Source organism: Prionailurus bengalensis, chromosome C1 (assembly GCF_016509475.1).
Source record: "Prionailurus bengalensis isolate Pbe53 chromosome C1, Fcat_Pben_1.1_paternal_pri, whole genome shotgun sequence".
NCBI lineage: Eukaryota > Metazoa > Chordata > Mammalia > Carnivora > Felidae > Prionailurus > Prionailurus bengalensis.
Genome location: NC_057345.1, coordinates 222,012,008 through 222,036,016, shown reverse-complemented (window position 1 = coordinate 222,036,016; position 24,009 = coordinate 222,012,008). Strand labels below are relative to the sequence as shown.

At 63.9% G+C, this 24,009-nt stretch overlaps 1 protein-coding gene across 1 annotated transcript in view; it reads right to left on the bottom strand.

The window, feature by feature from the left end:
• The window catches only part of CROCC2 (ciliary rootlet coiled-coil, rootletin family member 2), a 58,918-nt gene extending 38,815 nt beyond the window's left edge, over positions 1-20,103 (bottom strand). The window contains 13 exon segments of the mRNA XM_043573379.1: positions 3,284-3,484; positions 3,697-3,843; positions 4,262-4,406; positions 5,297-5,479; positions 6,341-7,077; positions 7,405-7,501; positions 9,932-10,129; positions 10,674-10,777; positions 14,694-14,859; positions 16,226-16,332; positions 18,438-18,586; positions 18,642-18,644; positions 19,588-20,103. Of these exon segments, the coding sequence (XP_043429314.1) occupies positions 3,284-3,484; positions 3,697-3,843; positions 4,262-4,406; positions 5,297-5,479; positions 6,341-7,077; positions 7,405-7,501; positions 9,932-10,129; positions 10,674-10,777; positions 14,694-14,859; positions 16,226-16,332; positions 18,438-18,586; positions 18,642-18,644; positions 19,588-19,894 (2,544 nt within the window). The 5' untranslated portion in view covers positions 19,895-20,103.
• Positions 20,104-24,009: the final 3,906 nt, after the last annotated feature.

The window sequence follows — 24,009 nt, the reverse complement described above, 5'->3', positions numbered from 1 at the left end:
ATCCTGTCATCACATTAGAAATGAAAGGGAACATCCTTAGTGTAATAAGGGGGATCCGTGAAAAGCCTACAGAGAACATCATCCATGATGGTGAAAGACTGAATTCCTTCACCATGACTGGGATCGGTGAAAACATGGCCACTCTCACCGTTTCTTTTCAACTTTGTGCTGTGGCTCTTTAGTCAGTGCATCAAGAGAAAAAGAAATAAAAGTCACCAAGATCAGAAAGAAAGTAAAAGTATTCTTTTTTTGGCTATCCACAAATGCCATGATTATGAGCATGTAACAGCCTGGCACTCATGAGTGACTTTGTCAAGGTCGCATGACTTAAAGTTCCTAGATGAGACTGTATCCCATACACTAGTAATGAACACCAGAAAAATAAAATTAAAACAACAAGGCAATTCACAATATCAAGCTCAAGAATTAATGTAATCAAATGTGTGCAAGACCCCTACACTGAGCACAAAACACAGCTGAGAGAACTAAGTAAAGAAAGAGAGATATTCCACATTTTCGTGGATGGACACCTCAATGTCGTGAAGGTGTCCAGTCTTCTAAAACTGACCTATGGAGTCAACACAATCCCAATCAAGGACCTAGGAGGGTTTTGCGGGGGACAAAAATTCACAAGCTGATTCTGAAATGTATGGATATGTAAAAAAAATTAGAGCAGTGAAAACCATTTGAAAAGGAAGAATAAGACTGGAGGAGTCACACTACTTAATTTCCAGACTTACTGAAAAGCTACAGTAACCAAGACAGGGTGGTTTTGGGGAAAGAAGGAACAGATTGATTTGTACCGATCGACAATCTGATCTGTGCACATACACACATATATATGATCGGTTTACTTTCAACAGGTCAGGTAATTACTCAGGTAATTCAAGGGAGAAAGGACAGTCTGTAAAAACTGGTGCTGGAACAATTGGATATTCATCTGAAAAATAACAGACTTCAATGCCTACTTCACACGACATACCTGCGGTCCTCACACTTTTGTATGCATCAGAATCACCTGGAGGGTTTCTGAAAATCCAGATTTCTGCCACCCATCCTGGCGTTTCTGATTCGGTTGGGGTTTTAAAAAAATTTTTTTGGGGCGCCTGGGTGGCGCAGTCGGTTGCGCGTCCGACTTCAGCCAGGTCACGATCTCGCGGTCCGGGAGTTCGAGCCCCGCGTCAGGCTCTGGGCTGATGGCTCGGAGCCTGGAGCCTGTTTCCGATTCTGTGTCTCCCTCTCTCTCTGCCCCTCCCCCGTTCATGCTCTGTCTCTCTCTGTCCCAAAAATAAATAAACGTTGAAAAAAAAATTAAAAAAAAATTTTTTTTTAATGTTTATTTATTTTTGAGAGAGAGAGACAGAGCTTGAGGAGGGAAGAGGCAGAGAGAAAAGGAAACACAGAATCTGAAGCAGGCCGATGTGGGGCCTGAACTCACAAACTGTGAGATCGTGACCTGAGCTGAAGTTGGACGCTTAACTGACTGATTCAGTAGGTTCTGAGTGGGGAATTTTACGAATCTGCATTTCTATCTAGTTCCCGGGTGATGCTGATGCCGCTGGTCTAGGGAACACACTTTCAGAGCCACTGCCATACGGAAAAATCAACATGAAGTGATCACAGACCTACATGTAAGAACCAGGTGAAAACACCGGAGGGTCTTTTCTTCTCCTTGTCCTACACAGAAATGTGTCAGCAGCACCTAGAAAACACTAGGCATACATTTTTTTAAAACTTGGCAAGTTGGATTTCGCCAAAGTTAAAATTTTCTGTCCATCAAAAACAGCACTAAGAAAATGCATAGGCAAGTCACGAACTCGAGTAAACTCTTCTCAGTACATCCATCTGACAGAGTACTCGTGTTCAGGATATGTGAAGACTTCCTATACGTCCGGAGCCAAAACACACACACACACACACACACACACTAAAAAATGGGCAAAAGACTCGAACAGACACTTGACAAAATAAGGTATACAAATTTCCAATAAGCATATGAAAATGTGCTCAACATCATTTGTTATCCAGGAAATGAGAATTAAAACCACAACGGTACCTAGCTTCACACACACAGAATAGCTAAAAAGCAAAAACTGATGATGCCAAACGTTGACAAGTCTGAGGAGCACCTGGAACCCCCTTGTCCCCCCCCCCCCCACTGTGCTGCTGGCAGTAGAATAAAGTAATACAATCGCTTTGGAAGTTGTTCAGCTGTTTCTTATTAAGTTCAATGCACACCTAGCACCAGACAATTTCACTCCCAAGTGTGTACATAACTTGTGCACCAATGTTCACAGCAGTCTTGTCCATTACAGCCCCAAACTGGAAACAACCCAAATGTCCAGCAGCAAGTAAATGGGTGAGTGAATGTGGTTTATTTGTACAAAGGAATATTAAGGTGCTGTCAGCCCCCCCCCGCCCCCGCCAGCTTGATATGCCAGAACTTGCAAAGACATCCCCTTGAGAGAGAAGGTGGACACAAAACCTGCGGTTCTGCCACAGGTGAAGCCAGTGTGGGAGGCTGCGGGGGGGGGGGGGCACGTCAGAGCAGAGGCTGCCTGGGACGGTGCTGACCCCAGGGCCAGGGGAGACCGTCCACGTCTCCTGGGGGCTTGCCACACGATGCACACAACCGTCACAACTCGCTGAACCGTGCACTGGCTCCCTGAGTGTAAATCACACTTCAGTGAAAGAAGGGGGAACCGGCGACCGACCGGAAGAGATGGGACAGAACCTGAGACGCTGAGGGAGGCCGAGCCGAGTCCCAGGGGAGGCAGGGGACATGCGGTCTGAATGCCACCGGGGCACAAGGCTGCCAGCACAGGGCTCCACGCGGGGCAACACGCTGGGACTAGAAGAAAGCAACCCCGCTCAGTGGCGCTCCCCGGAGCCCGTGCTGGGCCAGAGCCTGGCGTCCACAGAAGGTCCGAGAATGTCGCGTCGGTGAACGAGCCCACGGCAAGTGGGGACGTGGTCCGGGAGGAGAGAAACGATACAAAGAGGGAAGCCGTGAAGCCCTTGACCCCCATGCGTGTGGAAACCAGGGGCCAGGGCAGGCCCTATGTAAGCGTCCTCTGCAGCTCCCCTCCCCCCCATCCCCCGTCTCTACCCTCTACCACCCCCCCCCCCTTCCGCCAGCCACCGCTGCCACCACCTCCGGGGAGCCCTCTTCCACGCCTGCTTTGAGTCTGGCCAAGTCTGTTAGCTTTGCAGCCGGAAGTCCCAGGTGCCCCGTGACCCTCCACACCCCAGAGGGGCAGGGGCAGCCCCGCGGACGCCTCACCTGGCCCACCTGCTCCTGCAGCCGGGCCCTCTGGCGCTCGAAGGCGGCCTCCCGCCCCTGCAGCCGCTCCTCGAGGCGCCCGCAGGCCTGCTGCACCGGCCCCAGCTGCTGCTCCGCCCGCGCCAGCCGCTCCAGGGCACCCGCCCGCTCCTGCTCCAGAGCCTTCTGCCGCTCCCGCAGCTGCTCCCGCTCCTGCTCCAGCTGCCGCGGGTGGGGACAGGGAGGGGTCCGCGTCCAGGCCCGTGCGCCACGCGCCACGCACACTCTCCGTCCCGCGGGCCTGGCAGGCACCCCTGTGCCCCTGGGCCTCTCCCCCACACCCGCTCTCCGCGCAGGAATGGAGGAGTGGAGACGCGGGGTCGCCAGGGGGACCTGGGCTCAGCCACACGGCCAGCCCGGGGCCCTCGCCTCACCTGCAGGACCTGGTGGCCCAGGGCGCCTTTGTCCCGAGCCAGCCCCTCCGTCAGGGCGGCCATCTTGGCCAGGGAGTCCCTTTGCTCCACACCCTCCGACTTCAGCCGGGTCACCAGCAGCTCCAGGTCAGTGTTGCTGGACTCGGCCTGGGGTTGGGGGGGGGCGGGGGGGGGAGGGCGGCTGTCACCCCGACGACGTCAGAGCTGTCGGTGCTGGGGAGGGAGCGAGCCCCGCGTTGTGGAGGGAGGCATGCGAGCCGAAGCTCTGGGTGGGGCAGGATGGGGGGGCCTCTGACACACACGATGGGCCCCTGGGTAGTCAGGCTGCATCCAGGAGAGGTGGCAGGGTGACCAAGGGAGAGGGCACAGAGAGGCGGGTGTGGCTAGGGGTCAGGGAGGGTAGGCCGGTGCCCACTGCCTGGAGGCCCAGGAGCCCCACCCCCCACCCCGGGGGGCTTTGGGAACTCTGGGGATGGACTGAGGGCGCAGGAGCCGGAGGAGACAAGTGAGTGGGGGGAGGTGGGCCCCAGCAGATGGTGGCAGAGGGCCAGGCATGGAAGTGTACCCGGGCCAGGGCTCTGTGCAGACCCTCCCTCTCGCTCTCCAGAACGTCCCTCTGCAGCCGGGCCGAGTTCAGCGCCTCCTGGGCGGACACCAGCTCCTTCTTGAGCCCTGAGACCTTCTCCTCCAGCTGCTCCAGGCGCCCTTGACTGAGGTCCGGAAACCAGAGGGCAGAGAGTGTGAGGTCACTTCAGAGCAAGATGGAGGGGGCGCAATGGGCGGGGTGATGACCTGCAGCTCCCTCGCAGCCCAGGAGCCCCTGCAGGGCCAGGGGGTTCGTGGGTCCTGCTTCAGGGCTGGGGGTGCGGTGGTGTTCTTGGTCCATACCCTGACACCCAGGGTGAGGAGTGTGTGTGCGTGTGCACGCATGGCTCATGGCACCCATCTCTGCTGGGCCCAGGGTGGTAGATCTGCCCCGGAGGGGTGGGGAGTGCGCCTGGGGCAGGACGTGGGGGCAGGTGTGTGGGTGTGGGGTGATGGCCCAGCCTGGATGAGTCTGGAGAACACTTTGCCCCTGCCGCCCCATCAGGCACCCCCTCTCCTGTAGATGAGCCTGGGAAAGGGGTGGCCCTGTTGGTGGTGGGGGACACTGAGGCTGAGGGGCGTGATGCGCCCCCCTCACCCGCCCCAGCCCACCTGGTCTCCAGCTCCCCGCGGCCCCGCCCACCTGGTCTCCAGCTCCCCGCGGCCCCGCCCACCTGGTCTCCAGCTCCCCGCGGCCCCGCCCACCTGGTCCCCAGCTCTCCGCGGCCCCGCCCACCTGGTCCCCAGCTCCCCGCGGCCCCGCCCACCTGGTCCCCAGCTCCCCGCGGCCCCGCCCACCTGGTCTCCAGCTCCCCGCGGCCCCGCCCACCTGGTCTCCAGCTCCCCGCGGCCCCGCCCACCTGGTCTCCAGCTCCCCGCGGCCCCGCCCACCTGGTCTCCAGCTCCCCGCGGCCCCGCCCACCTGGTCTCCAGCTCCCCGCGGCCCCGCCCACCTGGTCCCCAGCTCCCCGAGGCCCCGCCCACCTGGTCTCCAGCTCTCCGCGGCCCCGCCCACCTGGTCTCCAGCTCCCGGCGGCCCCTCTTGCCCTGCTGCACCAGCTCTTCCTTCTGTTCCGCCCACAGCAGGAGGCTCCTGTGCAGCTCCGTGTTCTCGGCTTCCAGCCTCTGCTTCTCTGCGTCTGCACAGGCCGCCTTCCCTCTCATCTCCTCCACCGCCGTTTCCAGAGCCCTTTTCTCTCTGGGAGCAGGGGAGGCAGAGGTTGGGGCAGCCCCAGGACATGGGTCCAGGGAAGGGGAGCCGAGGGACCCTCACTGGGTATAGTCAAGCCTTGGCCGGGTGCCAGGAGCACGGACAGGGCAAGGTGGGCACCTGACCCCGGGCGCCGCTCAGGGCAGCAGCCTGGGGAAGCGAGGTGGGGAGCGAGAGAGACCCAAGCGTCCCCAGCCCCAGCCAGCCTTCCATACTGGGGTGGCCCCTGGTGGGCCTGTCCCCTCCTGGAGGTTGTGCGGGCCCGAAAGCAATCAGGGGTCTTGCTGCCTGGTACGTCCTGTGCTCAGCCCTCAGCCACCACAGTCCAAGCTCAGCTAGTCCTTGCAGAACTCAGCTGGAAGGAAGGGTCCCCTCCTCTGCCTGGTATCTCCCCAAATTCCACATCGGCTTGTCCTGTTCACCTCGCCCTGACGGGCCCCAAGGCCCTCTGCTCGTCAGAGTGATGGCCCACATCAACCTCACCCTGCTCTCGTGGTTTTGCGATCCCACCTCTGCTCCCATCTGCCCCTGGGAAGGCGTCCACCCTCCAGGGAGCCCTCCACAGCCCCCTGTGGTGCCATGCCCCCACCAGGCCAGCTCCTCTGCTGGTCTTTCCCTGGGCGCCTCTGGAGGAGGGCTGGGGCTCTGTTTTCCTCAGACCTCCTGTCTCAGCACTGAGGGCAGTCAGGCCGCGCAGAGAAGGGGCCTCCCCGGGGAGGTCCCTTCCCCCACAAGGCCTGCCCACAGGCCACAAAGAGGGTGCCATCCCCAGGACAGAAACTGCTCCTGGCAAGGCCACCTCCCTTGGCCTGGCCTTGTCCCCGCACAAGGGCTCAGCCCTCCGGTCACCTTTGCAAGAGCTCGCTGGACGCCCTGCAGCGCTGTGCCTCGCGGCTCTGCGCCTCCAGCTCGCGCAGGAGGTCCTCGGGCTCCCGCACCTGCTCCTGCGCCCGCTCCTGTAGGAGCCTCCTTGCGGCCTGCAGCTCCCGCTGGGCCTCCGACAGCTGCTCCCGGAGCCTGGCTGCCACCGCCTGGGAGGACCCCAGCTGCAGGCGCAGCTCCTGCCCCGAGGAGGGGGTGCGGCGTGAGTCACTCTGGCCTGCGTAGTCCTTGACCACAGACTCCCCCAGAAAAGATGCACTTAAGATGCGGACCCCCTCCCTGGGACTGTAGGGCTTGGGGGCAGGCCACGCGGAGACCCTTCCTCTCAAAGACCCCTGGCTCCCGTCTGGGGCACCCAGGTCCCCCTTCCTGTGGCCCCAGGGCGAGCCACCAGCAGGCCCTGTAATGGCACTTCCGGCCTGGGTTTCAAAGCTGCGCCTGGTGGAGACGAGGCCACTGCTTCGCCTCCGGGGCCCCTGTGGACTGAGGCCGCCCACCTGCTCCAGCAGCCGCCACCTCTCGATAGCCGCGTGCACAGCCTGCAGTGCAGGGTGCAGGGCGTCCAGGGCGTGGGCCCGCGGTGGGGACACCCCGCGGTGGGGGGACGCAGAGCTCCCGGGCCTCCGCACTTGGCCCTGTGCCTCCTGAGCTTCGGGACCGCCGCTGCACGGCCGCTCCGGGCACCCTGCGTCTTCCTGGGCCACCTTCAGGGTTCAGAGAGGAAGGGACGGGGGGGAGAGAGCTCAGGGCTGTGGCCACATGGGGACCTTCCAGATCACGACGTCAGGGCTCAGCTGGGACCATCGGGATCCTACGGTTCATGCTCTGCTTTACCGCGGGAAGGACCAAGATGGGCCAGCACCTCTGTGATGCTCTTCAAGACACGCTGTAGGGCTTCAACTTGGTCCTCCAGAGTGTCCGCTGCCCGCTGGCCTCCGCTGCGCCGGGACTCCTGCGGCCGGAGCAGACTCCTCAGCGGGGCCGGCAGGTGGACCCCCGCCCTGCACCTGCCTCTTCTCAGCCCCACGCACCAGTTTCTGGACATCCATTTTGAGGGAAGAGATGGTTCTCTCCTTCTTCGAGTTTTGTTCTGTGAGCTTCTCCACCAGCAGCATCTGCTCAGAGAGTCTGGAGAAGAGTCGGGCGTTGGGGGGAGGGGTTGTCAGAGCAGAGAACAAAGCCCAGAGCATACGTGGGCCCCGAAGATGTCCAGGCGGTGTCCAGATCCCTCCTGTGCTGTGGCCGCCTCTGTCTGAGTGGGCCTTAGTCCCTTGTCTGATCAGACGCTTCTCTTCTGCTCTAGAGCCTTCGGTGGCCCCCACTGTCTCTGAGGCCAAGTGCAGAATGAGAGTTCAGCATTCAAGACCCTCACCCTGACCCTGGCTCTGCCCTCCAGCTTCATGGCCAGTGGCTTCCTGAGGCCTTGACCCTGTCCATAGGGGACAACAGATGCAAGCAGCCACTTCTGGGCCCTTGGCCCAGCGGCTTCCTCTGCCTGGATCACGTCCAGTGCTGTAAGTCTAACAGCAGGTGACGTTATTGTCCCTTCCTGCCCGGGAGCCACCTTCTTCTCAAAGACCTGGGTCTCCCCTCTGTGGCCCCTGGGACTCCCCGCTGTGGCCCCCGGCTCTCCTTTCCTGTGGCCCTGGGGTCTCCCTTCCTGTGGCCCGTGGCTCTCACTTCCTGGGGCCCTGGAGTCTCCCTGTGGCCCCTGGCTCTCACTTCCTGTGGCCCCGGGGTCTCACTTCCTGTGGCCCCGAGGTCTCACTTCCTGTGGCCCCTGGCTCTCACCTCCTGTGGCCCCTGGCTCTCACTTCCTTGGCCCCGGGCTCTCACCTCCTGTGGCCCCTGGCTCTCACCTCCTGTGGCCCCTGGCTCTCACCTCCTGTGGCCCCTGGCTCTCACTTCCTGTGGCCCCGGAGTCTCCTTTCCTGTGGCCCTGGGGTCTCCCTTCCTGTGGCCCGTGGCTCTCACTTCCTGTGGCCCCGGGGTCTCCCTGTGGCCCGTGGCTCTCACTTCCTATGGCCCTGGAGTCTCCCTTCCTGTGGCCCCTGGCTCTCACTGCCTTGGCCCTGGGGTCTCCCTTCCTGTGGCCCCCTGGCTCTCACCTCTTGTGGCCCCTGGCTCTCACCTCCTGTGGCCCCTGGCTCTCACCTCCTGTGGCCCCTGGCTCTCACTTCCTGTGGCCCCGGAGTCTCCCTTCCTGTGGCCCCCTGGCTCTCACTTCCTGTGGCCCCGGGGTCTCCCTTCCTGTGGCCCCTGGCTCTCACCTCCTGTGGCCCGTGGCTCTCACTTCCTGTGGCCCCGGGGTCTCCCTGTGGCCCGTGGCTCTCACTTCCTGTGGCCCTGGGGTCTCCCTTCCTGTGGCCCCTGGCTCTCACTGCCTTGGCCCTGGGGTCTCTCTTCCTGTGGCCCCCTGGCTCTCACCTCCTGTGGCCCCTGGCTCTCACTTCCTGTGGCCCTGAAGTCTCCTTTCCTGTGGCCCCGGGGTCTCCCTTCCTGTGGCCTCTGGCTCTCACTTCCTTGGCCCCGGGGTCTCCCTTCCTGTGGCCCCCTGGCTCTCACCTCCTGTGGCCCCGGAGTCTCCCTTCCTGTGGCCCCCTGGCTCTCACTTCCTGTGGCCCCGGAGTCCCCTTTCCTGTGGCCCCGGGGTCTCCCTTCCTGTGGCCCATGGCTCTCACTTCCTGTGGCCCTGGGGTCTCCCTTCCTGTGGCCCCTGGCTCTCACTGCCTTGGCCCTGGGGTCTCCCTTCCTGTGGCCCCCTGGCTCTCACCTCCTGTGGCCCCTGGCTCTCACTTCCTGTGGCCCCGGGGTCTCCCTTCCTGTAGTCCTGGGGTGTTCCGCTCAGGCCCGGCGGAGCTGCCCCTGCAGGCTGAGCTGGGCCATCTGGCATCCCCGGGCCCTGCAATCATGCTCCTTTGGGGCTAGTTAGGGTTCGTTTCACTCAACTCACCCCCTGAGGGCGGGACAGCTTTCTTCCCCTCAGCCTGGCAGGTGTTTGTGGCCAAGGGAGCCCCAGACCCCTCGGTTCTGTGGAACTGTGCCCTGGGGCCGGTAGGAGAGGCCTCCCCAGGGAGCTGCCCCCCCATTTCCTGCTGAAGCTGCTCTCAAGAGATTTCTGAGCTGCAGACGTGGGTTCTGTGTCCAGAACCTTCTGTGCTTCCTCACAGACTCCACCTCCCCCTGCCTCAGCTTCTTAAATGGTCTGTCTCAAACAGGCGTCCCCCCTTTGCAGGAAGGTGCTCTTAGGCCTGAAAGTTTCCCTTCTGGGAACAGCAGAGACATGCCCGCTGCAGTGTTCACGGAAGCCCTCGGATGTTGGGAGCTGTACCTTGGCCTCGGGGGGTGTGGGTTAGGGTCGCGTGAGCCCAGTGACCTGGGGACCGTCCCTGGGCTGCCAGCAGGGTGGGAGAAGCAGGATGCTGGGTGCAGATCAGGAGGCAAAGCTGTGCATGGGCCACGGGCCTGAGTCTCAGAACCGGCAGCCGCCCGGGAGACAGGACAGGGCGGGGCGGCCCTTCCCCCGCCTCCGTCCACCCTCGGGCCCCCAGCACCCACCTGGCCTGGAGCGCCACCTTCTCCGCGTCCCAGCGGCCCTGCAGCTGCAGCGTCTCCCGCACCTGGTCCCGCAGCCGCTGCTCCAGGGCGCCCGCCGCACTGCTGGCCACCAGCCGCAGCCTGGAGCCCAGGGCCAGGCAGGCCGTTTGCAGGCGCCCGGCTGTCCTGGCCATCTCCGCGCGCATGTCGGTGAGAGCCCTGGGAGGACAGAGCAGCACCCCCTGCTGAGCCTCGGGACCGTCCGGGGGGAGGGCAGGATCCGGTCACATCGGCCCGCCCTCTACCACGGCAGCCCCCTCCCCGGCCATCCTCAGGAGAAGCCCCCACCGCCAGGTGTGCACTGTCCCCTCGTCACAGCCAGGGAGGGCGAGCAGGGGCCGGGCCAGGCCAGACCGGGAGGGCTGTCCGCCTCCATCAGGACGCCGGCCCTCTGACCCTCAGCCTCCCCCTGTGCGAATGGGGGTGCGGTCTTGTACCTCGAGGCTCCCAGGTGAGACCTGTGTGAGGTGCCGGAGGGATCCCAGGGCCCCTGAAGCTCCCCCCTCTGCGGCGGCCCCCCGGCTGGCCTGCCCCGCTGTCCTCTCTCCCCTGCACCCTTGTCCATCTCGGTCTGCCCATTCTTGCTTCTCCCCCCACCACCCGCCCCTCCTGCCTGTTCACCGCACCTGTGGGGCCAGTGCGAGGTCCAGACGAGTCCGGACGCCCCATCTCCCCCACCGCCCGGTGGACCCTATGGCGTTACCTCTCCGCGGTTGTGCGCAGCTCGGCCAGCTGTACGCGGAGTGCGGTGACCTGTCTCCACAGGAGGAGGAAATCCTGGGACCCCCCCGAGCGTGTGCGCCGGATCTGCGAGCAAGAGGCCTGAGTCTGCTCAGGCGTGCGAGGCGAGTGCAGCCTGCAACCCCACCGGCCTCTCCACACCGCCTCTCCCGGATCCTCTGTGGGGAGCACACCCGTGTCACCTGTGGCTCTGCAGCCCCTTTTCCCAGGGGCTCGTCTTCCCAAAAGGTGCAGATCCCCTGCTCCAGGGGGCAGTGCTCACTCCCCCACCTCGCGGACCTGGGGAGGGGGCCGCATCCAGCTCCTGCCCCGACCTGGGACTCACCCAGCCTGGTCTCCCCGCCGGGGTGGGAGGTACTTGGCGACCCTCAGCAGCCACCCCACTCCCAGCATGAGGGGGGGGGCGGGGAGGCCAGGTTTCCCCCCTTCCTCCAGCACCAGCACAGCAGCTGTCACTCTAGGGGGGCCCCAACACGTCCAGGGACACAGAAGCCTCTACCACTCAGAGCGCATGGCGAGGCAGTGGGGAAGCCGCCCGCTAAGACGGGGCAGAGTGAGTGGGGAGTCATGGCGGAGCAGGAGGCTACAGCAGGACTGTGGGGCGGCGGGGGAAGAGGGGAGAGTGGAGGCGGGAACGGGGCAGAGCCATGTGTGGCCAGTGGCACCAGCCTTTCAGAGAACTGAGCTGAAGCCCCGGCGTCCCGAGTCTCCATGCCACCTTCCCTGTCCCTGGTCCCCGGGCTGCGTCCTGAGTGCTGACTTCCGGGACCCCCGGAGGGCTCACCGCATGCCCAGTGCTTTCCCACACTCCTCTGTCCCCTGCCTGTCACAGCGCAGCCTGGCTGCTTCCTGACACAGAGCGACCTCACCTTTCCCAGCTCTCAAGACCCACACGCTCTCCAACCTTCACAGAGCCTCTGCTGCAACCCCTGTCCTGACCCCACAGCTGAGGTCCCCCCCCCCCCACCCAAGCCCTGTATGCCTTCTGTAGGGAAAGCCCCTTGGTGCCCGGGGCCGGGGTCATCTGTGCACTTGCACTGCACCTCCCAAACCCCACTGTGATCAGCAAAGAGGAGGGATCAGACATGCCTTGCAGTACCGGATGCCTGGACGGGCCTGTCCAATAACAGCGATTAGCTACATCAGATTCCAGGCTTCACAGCTCCCTGAGTGCAGGCTGGGCTGGCCCACGTGCTAGGGAGCACTCGGGCAGGGACCCCTGACCCACACGCTAGGGAGCACTGAGGCCAGAAACCGGAGAGGTCAGGAACTTGAGAGGAACATCGGCAGCCAGCCTCTTGCCAAACCGAGCAACTTGAACGTGCCTCCTTGACCACAGGGGCTCGGGATGCAGAGGAAAGCGTGGGGCCCATCCAGGGGTGGGGTCTGCCCACACTCGCGAGTGAGATCTCTCTGGAGGGTGTGCCGGAGCTGACTGAGCAGGACACACAGGTGCACACGTCCGCACTCACGTGTGCTCACAGCCCTGCCCACAGGGCACTGTGAGAAGGCACAGGGGACACAGAATGTTTGCGTCCCCTGAAATCCTATGTGGAAACCTGATCCCCGCTGGGACTGTATTTGGAGGTGGGGCTTTCAGGCTCCACCCTCAAGATGGAGCTAGTGCCCTTATACAAGGGCCCCAGAGCGCTCCCTCACCCCCTCCACCGTGTGTGGTTACGGGGAGAAGGTGCTATCTCCGACCCGGGGAGCATCACACACTGAACAGTCCCCCACCTTGATCGTGGCCTTCCCGCTTCCAGAACCGTGAGAGATAAACGTTAGCGTAACATAGCACCCCTCTCCAACCCCCGGTCTGTGGTGTTCTGTGACAGCAGCCTGAACGGTAAGACACACATCAGCCTTTATGCCACCTGAATTCACATAACCTGGGCGGTTTAAAAAAAACCCAGGTTGAAAATTTGCTTCAATTCTAACAGGTCCAAAGACTGTTAGAGCCCCGGGTACTTGTCAGAAGTGAACGGAAATCCTTTCTGGAAGATGCCGCATCCACTCTAGGTTTCGAAGAACTTTCACAAAGTTGCGAGAAAAATAAGCAGCTTTTGGTTTAAGAAATTTTTTTTTTAAATCACTAAAGACACAAGGAAACAGCACTAACCTTAAGGAACTTGGACGTCAGAACATCAGGCACAGCTTGGAACATAACTAATTTGCATCAGCAAGTAAACCGGGAGCTTGACCATGAGTTAAGTGTAAGATATTTGGAAGAGAATCAACCAGAATCCTTAAAGATGAAAAACGGTATTTGGGATTTAAGCGAAGCAGGCAGGTTTAACAGAAATTGGACGCCGAAGACAAAATTACTGACTAAGTAGGTATATCTGAAGAAATATCTAGAATATCAGCCAGGGTGACACAGAGAAAGCAGACGCGAAGGTTCAGATGGCTGCGGGCAGAGCCACCAAGTCGGGGAGGAGAGAGCGTGAGCACAGGCAGGGCTCAGAGGGGGAAGCGCTACTTTCCAAAAATAACAGAAGACACAACCCTGGTGAATCCGAGGCGGGATAAACAAAAAGAAAGCTGCACATAGACACACGCTAGTCAAAAGTGCAGAACAGCAAAGTCAGAGCAGGATCTTCCAGCAGCCAGGGGAGAGGACAGATCGCCTGTGCGAGGAGTCCAACGGAGTCACAGGCGCCTGGAGCTGAGCGCTGGGCGGCGGCGACGGAGGAGGACAGAGACAAAGGGTCTTTAAAGCACTGGGAGAAAACCCCCGCTGACCAGCGGGACGTGAGGAGGGGGAGATAAAGACCCTCGACAAACCGACTTGAGACCCGGCATCCAGGGGCCTTGTTTCCACTCAGCGGTCACAAGCCCGCAGTGAGAGGAGGAGGGGCTGCCTTGAACACGCCCCCTGCCTCACGGGGGTGGGGGGGGGGGGTCCTGCCATCAGCTCCTCCTCTGTGATGTGATGATGGACATGGCCCTCTGAGTGACACACACCCTTGGTTACGCCTGGGGCGGCCCGCCTGGCGCCCTCCCCTTCTGTGCAGCAGGGGGCACCCCCAGCCTCTGATGGCAACAGCAGCCACAGAGGGCTGGGCACAGGGGCCCCCCACCTGCTCCCCGGTGGGAGGTGCAGTGACCGGGGGGCTTGCGGAGGGATGTCTCTGTAGGGCCGGCCTGAGGCCCAGGCCCACAGGGGCCATCTCGGCCTCCTTTCCCTGGAGGAGGCTGTTTTCCAGGCAGCGTCTGGGAGGAATCCTGCCAGTGGTGCCTGCAGAGGACAGGCGGAAGGCCGTGGGGACACCTGCGCCCCTTCAGGGATGGCTGCAGCTACAGAGGCCTGCCTTGCCCCCGGCCATGCCCCTTTCCAGGGCCCCGGTCCGGTGACACATCAGCGCACGAAGGCCTCTTTTCACTCGGTGCTCACCAGCCTGTTGTGGGGAGACCTGGGGGGGCGGGCATCATCTGTGTCAGGCATCTGCCCGGCTCCCGCCAGGGGTCTTGCCATGGGTGACCACCGGCTGAGGCTGTGCCTGGAGCACTGTGCCCTGAGCCCCCCGGAAGGACTTAGGGATTCAGAAAACTGACAGGGGGCGAGGTCACAGCAGGGGGCCCTGCTGGCCCTGGCCACGGGCTGGGAGCAACGGTGTGGCCCCCGCCCTTGCAGTCAGGATGCGGCAAGGAGTCGGCCACGGAGACCGCCTCTCTCAAAAATGGGGCAGGACGTGGCCCTGCGACCTTGTTCCACTTTCCAAGTCTGTTCTTGGGGTCCTGCTCGCCTGTTCTCCAGGAAGGGTCTCCTTACCCTAGCGTCCCCCACAAAGTAGACCGCGGGGGCCCAGCCGAAGGCCGAACATGGTGCGGCAGGAGGTCAGCGGCCTTGCCCCCGGCGGGGGGGGGGGAACCACAGTGGGAGCCAATTCACCCTGTCCTGGTCCCCACTGCCCACCCCCTACCGCCAGCCAAAGCACCAGATCAGGCGTCCCCTGCCGACGGGCAGGAGCGGGCAAAGCACCTGTGTCTCTGCCCGGCGCCGTGCCTCCGTCAGCTCCAGCTGGCCCCGAAGATGGAGTACGCCGTCCGTCGTCCTGGCCAGCTCCTCGGCCAGCCTGTCGTTGGCCTTCTTCATGTGCCCCAGCTGTTCCCGCAGAAGGGTGTTCACCTGGGAGAGCCCCGTGCTCCTGGACGGGCAGACACCACAGCGGCTCGGCCACGGCCCGGGGCTTCTAGAAAGGCTCCCTGAGACCCAGCCGACCCGGCTCAGGCCCGAAGGCCGCAACCGCTCCCAAGCAGCACGGGCCACCTGCAGTGAGTCCCCGATGGCTCCCCCAACTGGGGCCAATTTCTGAGTGCCACCCTGGCCCCCTCCTCCTTCTCTGGGATGCCTGCTCTCCCTCCCCCGCAACACGGACTCTCCTGGCCACGTCCACAACCGTACCACCTCAGCCGTCTCCGTCCCTCGTGCCGAGGGGAGCCCTCAGACAGACTGCTCAGAGGGGCAGCGCTGGGAGCTGAGGGACGGGCCTGGGGGGGGAGGGGCAGGGCAATGCAGAGAGGGAGTCAGGCACGCCCCCCCCCCATCCCCTGAAGGCGGCAGCCCCCCTGTTACCGTGGAGGCCTTTCTCCACCGAAAGCAGCCGAGCTGGGTGGAGCCAGTATCCAAGAGCCAGCCCTCCCAGCCAGGCTTCGGGGCCACAGAAAAGACCTTCTCTGTTCCTCTTTGCAACTCAGGCATCACCCTCCTCCTGGGTTATTACCTCCCCCCTCCGCCCCCGCCGCTGTTTTTGGAAAACTGGTTTTCCAAATGCTTCCCAGCACTTTCCTTCTTTTTCCAGAGTCCCCGAGGACAAAGCAAGTAACGGGAAGTAGTCCACACGTGTCCTAACCTCCCCCAGGTCTGGAGACGCAGCCGTGCTCAGGGGCTCAGCCCCGCTGGCTGCCCTCCCTGCAGTGTGGAGACATGTTCTCCCTTTCCAGGGATGGTGTCCTGGAGCCTGGGGGTTCGGGGGCCACCTCTGGAGGGCTGAGGTTACCCCTGGGGGTGCTGGGCCAGGACCCATGCTTGCCAACAGTGAACGGAAGAGCCCCTGACCATGACGTCAGAGTGGCTTGGCACCTAAGGGGCCTGGGAGTCAGGGCCAGAGTGTGAAGAAGGGTGGGGTTGAGGGCAGCACCCCCAGGGACCCCAGGACTGGCTGTGCCAACCACGGGCCACAGTCAGCTCAGGGGACCCGTCAGCAGTACTGGCCAGAGTGGCAGCCTCGGCAGGCGGCAGGGCCGAGAGGAGGCAGACGTGGGGGAGCAGGGCCGGGGGACCCTCAGACCCGGGGGGCCTGCACCCTACGCCCGAGGCCCGCGGCAGGCTGGTCCTCTGCCCACCCTGCCCTGTCCACCCCAAGCCTGTGGCCAACTCCCACGGGCAAATTTGACCTGGAGTCACTCTGGGAAGAGACTGGCCAACAGCCCCAAGGCACAGCGGGGTCTGCCGCCTCTGGGGGTGATGGCCGAGTTCCCTGTGGCCCCGGCTGCCGCATCCACCCAGCTCACCTCTGCTCAGCGGCCTCCAGACGGCCCAGGGCCTCCTCCAGGTCCGCGCTATGCTCCAGCTCCGACCTCCGAAGCCGAGCCTCGGTAGTCTCTAGACGGGCCTGTAGCTGGAGAGCGATCGTGACCCGCCTCGCCAGCAGGCAGGGCGGCTATGGCACCGAACCCTCCCACAGGTGGCAGAGAGGGCTCCCCTCAGGCCCCAGCGGGGTTGGGGTCCAGGTACGGCTGGGTCTGCTGAAGCTCAGGCCCCCCCACACAGTGGGTCCCATGGGTGGGCGTTCACACCCTGACCACGTGCCCAGGGCCCGTGGCTGGCTGAGGAGGGGGCCTCGGGGCCCGGTTCATAAAGGTCAGGCAGCATGGCTGAATTGCAGAGCAGGCCTGGGGTCGCCCCCCTAAGAGAGAGTGCGTGTGGGGTCCCGCCCCTCCAGCCGTGCCCACCACCTGTGCTGGAATGTGTTCCCAGTGCCTCCTCTGGCACGTGGCAGGGACCACGCCCACCCTGAGCGGCCTGGTGGGGAGGGGAGTCCTCTAAGCTGGACCAGGCCTGCCCAGAGTCTGCATCCTTCTTGGCTCCCTGCTGGAGCCTGAGCACACGGGGACCCTAGAGCTCCAAGGGGGAACAGGAGGTGCTGGGGGCTGCCCCTAGATGTGCTGACCCAGAGCACACTGGGGGTGTCCGGGGAGGGGCCGTCGGGCCGAGCAGGCTGGCTCGTGGGGGGCCGAGCTACGGGAAGGCCGGGAGATCCTGGAGGCCACCAGTAGGACGAGGGAGGGCGGGCCGGAGAGCCCAGCGGAGCCACAAGGCCGGGGCAGGGGCTGTGGGGATGCCAGCTGGGATGGAGATGCCCACCAAGCAGTCCCACCTCCCCCCTGACCCCCACCCCACCCCGCCATCTGCTTGGGGGTAACGCGGAGGGGGGCCTGGCCCCTGCTGGCGCCTGCCCAAGGGGAGGCTGAGATGCCCGCGGGAGCCTGACATGTCCGCCGAGCTGCGGGGTCTGGGAGTTCAGTTCTGACTCATGAGGCTTACTAATCTGTCCGCAGGACTTCTGGCTTCTATTCCCACCACTGGTTCCCAACATCTCCCCACCCTGTGCTAGGAAGGCCCCCCACCCCCACGACTGGGCCGAGGCCACAGACCGCCAGGGAGGGCAGGCGAGCTCACTGATGTACTCCTGGCCCTGATGGGGGGCGAGGGGGGCCCTCGTGGTCCTGCCCTGAGGGCCTCGCTAGGGGTGGGGGCAGCAGTGCGAGCAGGTGTTCAGTCCGGGGGCTGTGGATGCTGCCTATTTCTGGTAGCCCCGGGCACCCCGGAGGACATGAGGCCAGCCCGGGGCCCTTGGGCAGTTGGCACCGGTCACTGGTCGTGCTGGAGAAAGGGCGGGACCCTGGTTCAGGTCTCAGCTCCAACACTGGCAGCACGGCCCTGGGCAACTCTGGCCTGCTCTGAGCCTCAGTTTCCACATCTGGAAAGTGGGGTCATCTATAGGGCAAGGAGGACTCCGAAAACTGCAGGGGTGGGGGCCGAGCCAGACATGCCAGGGGCTCTGAGCCCCCCCCCCACGGAGCATCCCTAGCCCAGTCCTGCCTCAGAAGCCGCAGACACCGGAAGGAGGGTCTGGCCTGGCAAGTTTCTTCACCTAGCTGCCTCGGTTTCCCCGTCCACACAATAGGGGGCCCTCCCCACCTCCACACCTTATAACCAAATGGTCTCTTGCTGTGGCCGAAGGCATTGCGGATGCCCAGGGGACCAAGGTGGAGGACCCAGGGGGTCACAGGTGTGACCTCGGCTGGCCTCGGCTGTCAGGAAAAGGCAGAGGTGGGGCGGGGGGCGAGCCAATTCTCTAGAAGCTCTGTCTGAGCGTTGGGGCCAGTTCGTCAGCAGACCCCAAAGGTGAGGTGCCGGGGCTGAGGGCTCAGGACTGACCAGGCTGCCCCCACAAATCTCCCAGGTGGCCAGGGCACGAGTCAATGTCCTCAGCCAGGCTGTGAGATCTAGGGGGGACTTCCGGGCGCAGCGGGGCCTGGACGCCCCTCCTATTCTCGCCCTCCCGCCTCCAGCCTGTTTTCCCGTCTGCCGTTTGTGTCCATGGCCGACGAACTGTCCTTCTGTGTCCCGAGACTGTGTCCCACCAGTCTGGCCGCCAGTCCCGACAGGTGACCGCCTCACCACAGGCCAGTCTGCCACCTCCGTCTGCCACGCACTTACCCGCGCACTGGCCGCGTGGTACCTGCCGGCCAGTTCGTCCTGCTCTGCGTCTGCCTGGGCCAGCAGCTCCCCCAGCCTGGACAGCTCCTCCTGCAGACGCTCGTTCTCCTCCCGCACCCCTGCTGACACGGCCGGCGGCTCCTGCAGCCCTGCGCAGGTGCGGCCCCAGGGTCAGCCAGGGGGGCCGGACCGGGGCCCCCCCACCTGCTCAGCCACGGCGCACTGTCTCCACGGTGGGGCTGTGGGCCGGCCACTGGGCTCCCACTGCTGGCCTGCCCCCATCTTCCAGCAGGGGTCCCAGTTCTGACCCGGGAGACCCCGGTGGGGGGGACGTGGACTTCATGCTCGAGGCCTCCCTCCCTCTCCTGTTGGTGGGCGTGCTACTGACCTCCTACCTTTGACCCCAGTACAGCCCCAAACCAATTAAAGCGAGGGCGTGGGCGAGGCCTGCACAGCGGGTCCCCGCACGCCCTGTGAAGCAGTGAGAACTGCTGATCTGGGGTAACCGGATCCCATCCGAGTAGGAAGTTGCTTTTCTAAGTGCACCGTGGAGTTCCCTTTTCCTTAACATATACCCGGTGAACCACTGGTTCCCTCGGGGGGCGGGACAGACCCTCACTATGGCGAGGGGTCTTGGGACCCACACATGAGGGAGTCACAAGCACTAGCTAGGGCCAAGTGGCCTGGCCAGTTGGGCGGCCGTGACACGGGGACCCAGCCCGGAGCCAGTTCCTGCACAGCACTGGCCCTAGGGGGCCCTCGGGCTGGGTGAGCAGAGGTCGGGGGCGGGGCTGCTCAGCACCTGCGCCTCCCGAGTGTCAGCCTTCAGGATTTTCACTCATCTAATGAAGAACAAATACGGACGAAGTCCAGACTGGCGGTCGCGAATGTGCCACAAACACAAATGCAGCACCGGACAGTCCTTGCGGGCTAGCCGTAAAACACACGGTGGGCGGGGACACACGACCCCCGTGGCTGACCCCGTGGGAGGGTGTGGCTCTGTGCCCCATCGCACTGGAAGATGATGACAGGCCGGGAGGGGCCAGCTGAGCGGGGGCTCGGTACACCGAGCCAGCCTCCAGCTCAGGGCTCTGTGGCTCCCCCGGTGCCCACCCCCACCCCCACCGTCACCCCTACCACCTCCCATCACCTTGGTGTGGTTCGTCCCTCAGGCTGCCAGCTACGATCTCACGGATTCGGGCGGGCACAGGGGTGGGCAAAGCCGGCCAGCCTTCCCCACGCACGGTCAGTGCCCGGTCTTCTCTGCTGGCCATGGGACTCAAGACGGTGTCCTCCAGCCTCTGAAAAACAGCCGTCCAGAGAGACACCGGGGGCTGGCAGTTTCCTGGACAGCCGCCAAATAGCCCCACGCGCCCAGCGGAGTTAGTGGGGGCTACCGCAGAGCTCCCCCAGGGCGGCAGCAAAGTGCCCCGGAGAGGCCTGGGTGAGGCTGTCATCCAGAGCACACGCCCTGGTTTCTCTACCTGTAAGGTGGGAGGGCACCTGCCTGTCCTGGTAGCGCCCTGAGCACCGGTGACCAGGACAGCACCTGGCCTCGGTGGCCACTGTGCGCTGCCCTCTGGCCCTGCTCCCCCTCTTGAGGGCAGGGCTGGGTGTCCCCAGTGGGCCTCTGCAGGACGCTGGCAGGCAGGTGCCCTTGCTCTGGCCCACGGGATACAACGACCCACCCAGCTGCCCACACAGTCTCCACCTTCACGGCCTGGGTTGCTGGGAGGACTGGTAAGGACCTGAGACCACCCACCCGCCTCCCTTTAGGGCATGGCCAGCTGCCTGGGGCTTCACCCTGCCCACCGGGAAGGGCGCGGGTGGGCCCTGGGAGAGGGCAGGGTGGGCTGTGGGAGGGTAGTGAGGACGGCCTTCCCCCCGGCCAGTCCAGAGCCGCTGACTGCCGTGGGAGAGGTCTGAAGAGGCCTGGCAGTGGGCAGGAAATCCCAGGGTCCTGGATGCCCAGAGGCTGGTGTTGGGAGGTCTTGGGCTCTGAGCTGGCACACTGCCTCGGCCCTGGGGATTCGTTGCATGGTGAGGTGGGCAGAGCTGCGGGAGGGCCTGGGGGTGCCCTTCTTGCCATGTCTAATTGTGGCACCGCCCATGGGAAGGATGTTCAGGGGCCTGTGAAACAGCACTTCACTGTGGACTGAGAGGCCTTGATGTGACAAGGTCACCGGATGCTTCCCAGGAGTTCTGGAGACAGATGTCTGCTCCCCACGACTCTCCAGGGCTGCCAACCAGGTCCTCCTATCACTCCCTGCCCCATTCCCAGGCCTCTCGAACTCATCACCGTGTGCCCAGACTCATCCTTCCTCCAGCTTCCCAGGACCCCTGCTCCTGGCCCCATGACTCCCCAGCTCTCCCTCCCAGCCCGGGGTCCTGGTGAATGACCACCAAGCAGCCTCCTTCCGCCTGTCCCCTCCCTCCTCTGAGCTCCCCCCAGCTCTCCCTGAAGACCTTCTGCATGTTCAGACTTGTCTACCTGGCTCTGAACCTCAGGGCCCGGCTGGAGGGCTTCCTGGGTGCACCCCTGACCTGCCCAGCCCGCTGCCCTGGTACATTCCCCCCCACAACCCTCACGTTTCTTCTTCCTGAGATCAGAGTCTGGTCTCTTCTGCACACACGACCTCAAATTCTCCCCAGACACGAGGCCTCTTCAATCAAGACCAGGTTGCCAAGAGTCACCCCAAGACCCGGGCTCCGGAGTGACACCTGGTAAGTCCCCGCTCTGATCCCCAACAGCAGCCCAGTTGCTGGGCAGCCACTGAGCAAATGCCGGGGACTGACCTCCATGCCCTCTGGCTGGAGTGAGGGCCCCACTTCTGGTTCACCCGGGGCCCAGCCCTTCTTCAGGCTGGAGCCTTACTTCTCAGGGGTGTTTGAATCTGAGTCAGCTGGGGGGTCTTGGGGGAGGCCCCCTTACCCACCATTGCCCCCAGATGACCCCCTCCAGTATTGCTCTGGGTGGGAGGTGAGAAGCCTGCCTTGGGGGCAGGGGACGATGTGCCTGCTTCCCGTTCCGGGCCAAGCAAGGAAAGGGTGCCAAGACCATCAACGGCCCCTCCTGTCCTCCTGGGAGGAAAGGCGGCCGGCCAAAGGGCTCAGCCGTTGTCTGCCCTGAAGCCTTTATTTGCACGCGGGGAAACTGAGGCTCAGCGGGGTAGCGAGACCCGCCCCCGCCCCCCCCCCCCCCCCCCCCCCCCCCGCAAGGAGCATGAACTCCAGGAAGCTCTCCCTCCGAGGCCAGGAACGACTCTGCCCCTTCGCCCTCCCCCGCCCTCCCCCGCTCCCTCGGGCATCCGAGGCGCCACCCGCTAACGGGAAGGCAGCAGCGAGGCATAAACTTGACTCATTCCTAACATTCACAGAGGGTCACTTATTAGCCGAGACGTCCCGAGAGGCGCTGGGGGCGTAATGGGTTCCAGCTGTGGCCGGGTGCCGGCGATGGGCCGAGGCCCAGCTGGAGCGGAGGGGGCGCGGCGGGGGGCGCGTGGAGGGGAGGGGCCTGGGGTGGGGGGCAGCCCCGCCCCCGTGGAAACCTAGGGAGGGAAAGGGGCAGGCCCAGCAGGGGGAAGGGAAGGGGGGGAGGCAGGGAGGGGGCGGGCGCGGCAGGGGAGGGGAAGGGGAGGGGGCGGGGCCGGGAGGAGAGGCCTGGTCTCCAGCCCGGGTGCTTCTCGGGGCCTCGGGACGCGCGGGCTGGACACCGGCGCCCGCTGCCCGTTCCCGGCCGGCCTGAGTCTGGCCCGGAGAGGTCCTCCCTTCCCGCCGCAAGACCTTCCTGTCTGCAGCCCCTGGCCGCCACCTGCGGCCCTGCAGGTCCCCGCGGGTGGCCTCCTCTGCGGGCCGGAGGGGCCCTCCTTCCTGGCCGGCCATTTGTGGCAGGGCCCTGGGGTGGGGGTGGGGGTGGACGTCCGCGTGTCCGGCCAGTGCACAGGGAGACTTCCAGAAGCCTGCCTCCCGCCCCGGGACTCTCAGCCCGTCGGAGGGCTGGACACTGGTCAACAGAAGACCTCAGACTCGTAGTTGAACCCAGCCGTGTCCTTTCCTCCTGCCCCCAGTGCCCTGCTCTGCTCAGCCTTGGCTAAGGGCCGCTGCAAGGTCACAGCCCCTGTGTGGCACCGCCCATGGGAGCAGATCTCGGCCCTAAGGTGGGCAGTCACCGCTTCATCACTGTCACCCTCCCCGTTGTGGCTGTGTGGACGGGGGAACCGTGCGCTCACCTATCTACCCCCACCCCTGGATCAGAGCAGGACTCCCCGTTAGGAGAATGGGTCCCTGTTCTCCCACAGCCGGTGCACCGCGTGACCCTGGGCGTCAACGGCCTCGGGTCCTCATCTGGGAAATGGGAGGGGGCATCCCAGAGCCCCGGGGGGCTACAGGTCTGTGAGGGTGGGGTGTGGAGTCTGTGGGTCAGGAGGAGGCTGGGGAGGGCAGAGGGTGTTGTAGGTCAGAAATGGAAATCACACAGCAATTTCATCACTTCCTCTTGCTGGTGACCAGCATCAGAAAGTCCCCGAGTGGCTCCCTCTGAACGTCCAGGCTGCTAGGGGGCACGGGCAGACAGACAGCCTGTCACCCAGGGGGAGAGAAGGAAGGATTCGCAAGAGGAACCCGGCGTCTTCTAGATGGAAGAAGATGAGGCTCCCCCAGACCCAAGTCAGGGAGACCCTTGGATGGACCAGGGTGGGTTCAACGAGCCCAGTGGCACCAGAAGCGCGGATTAACGTCACCCTGGGAGAGACAGCGTCCAGTGGAAGCTCCCAACTCAACCGGGTCTCAGGCCGCAGCCTCCCGGGGCAGGAGCAGGCCGAGTGACCAGCTGGAGTGCAGGAGCCGGCCGGGCCCCTGTGCACGGTGGACTGGCCAGCCCCGGGGGTCTGGCGGCCGAGCTCCCACAGTGCCGCCGTGTGGCCGCCGGGGGGCTGTGCAGGAGGCTGGGCTGCAGGGGAGGGGAAGGGTGCAGGGCCGGGCACCCACCCGCGGAGAGGTAAGTGACAGCGGTGAGCCCGCACCAGTGAGGCGGGGCTGGGCGGTCACCCCTGAGGATTTCCTAGCAGACGTGTGTGCGCCCCTGACCGTGCCCTGAGAGGCCAGCGTCTCGCCTCCACCACGTGAGGAAGCTGGGGGCCCGCTCAAGGTCATTCACGCTCAGGCCCTGAGCCCGTGGGTCCCAGCACCTTCCCAACGCCCGCCCGGCCCCAAGCCTCTCCGCACCGGGCACTCCCACAGGCCTTCCTGCATCCGTAGGTGGCGGGCGCTGGCCCTCGCCAGGAGCGGGCACAGCTTGAAGAACACGTCTGAGGACAGAGCCTGCGGCCAAGTCCAGCTACCGGACGTCTGCTTGCCATGTTTCCGTGGCTTGGCCTGCTGCGGGGGGAGCCCTGGCCAGGGCGCTGGCCTGCCAGGCTCCATTTCCATAGGAAAAAGAGCTTCTCTGTGTCTGGGCTAACACCTGGCCCCTGACGTGCTGTGTCTTAGCCCCGCTCGGTTCAGATGTCTGTGCGTCTGAGCCCTCTAGGGCCCCGCGCGTCACCCCAGGAGCAGGGGCATGCTTCCTATGGCT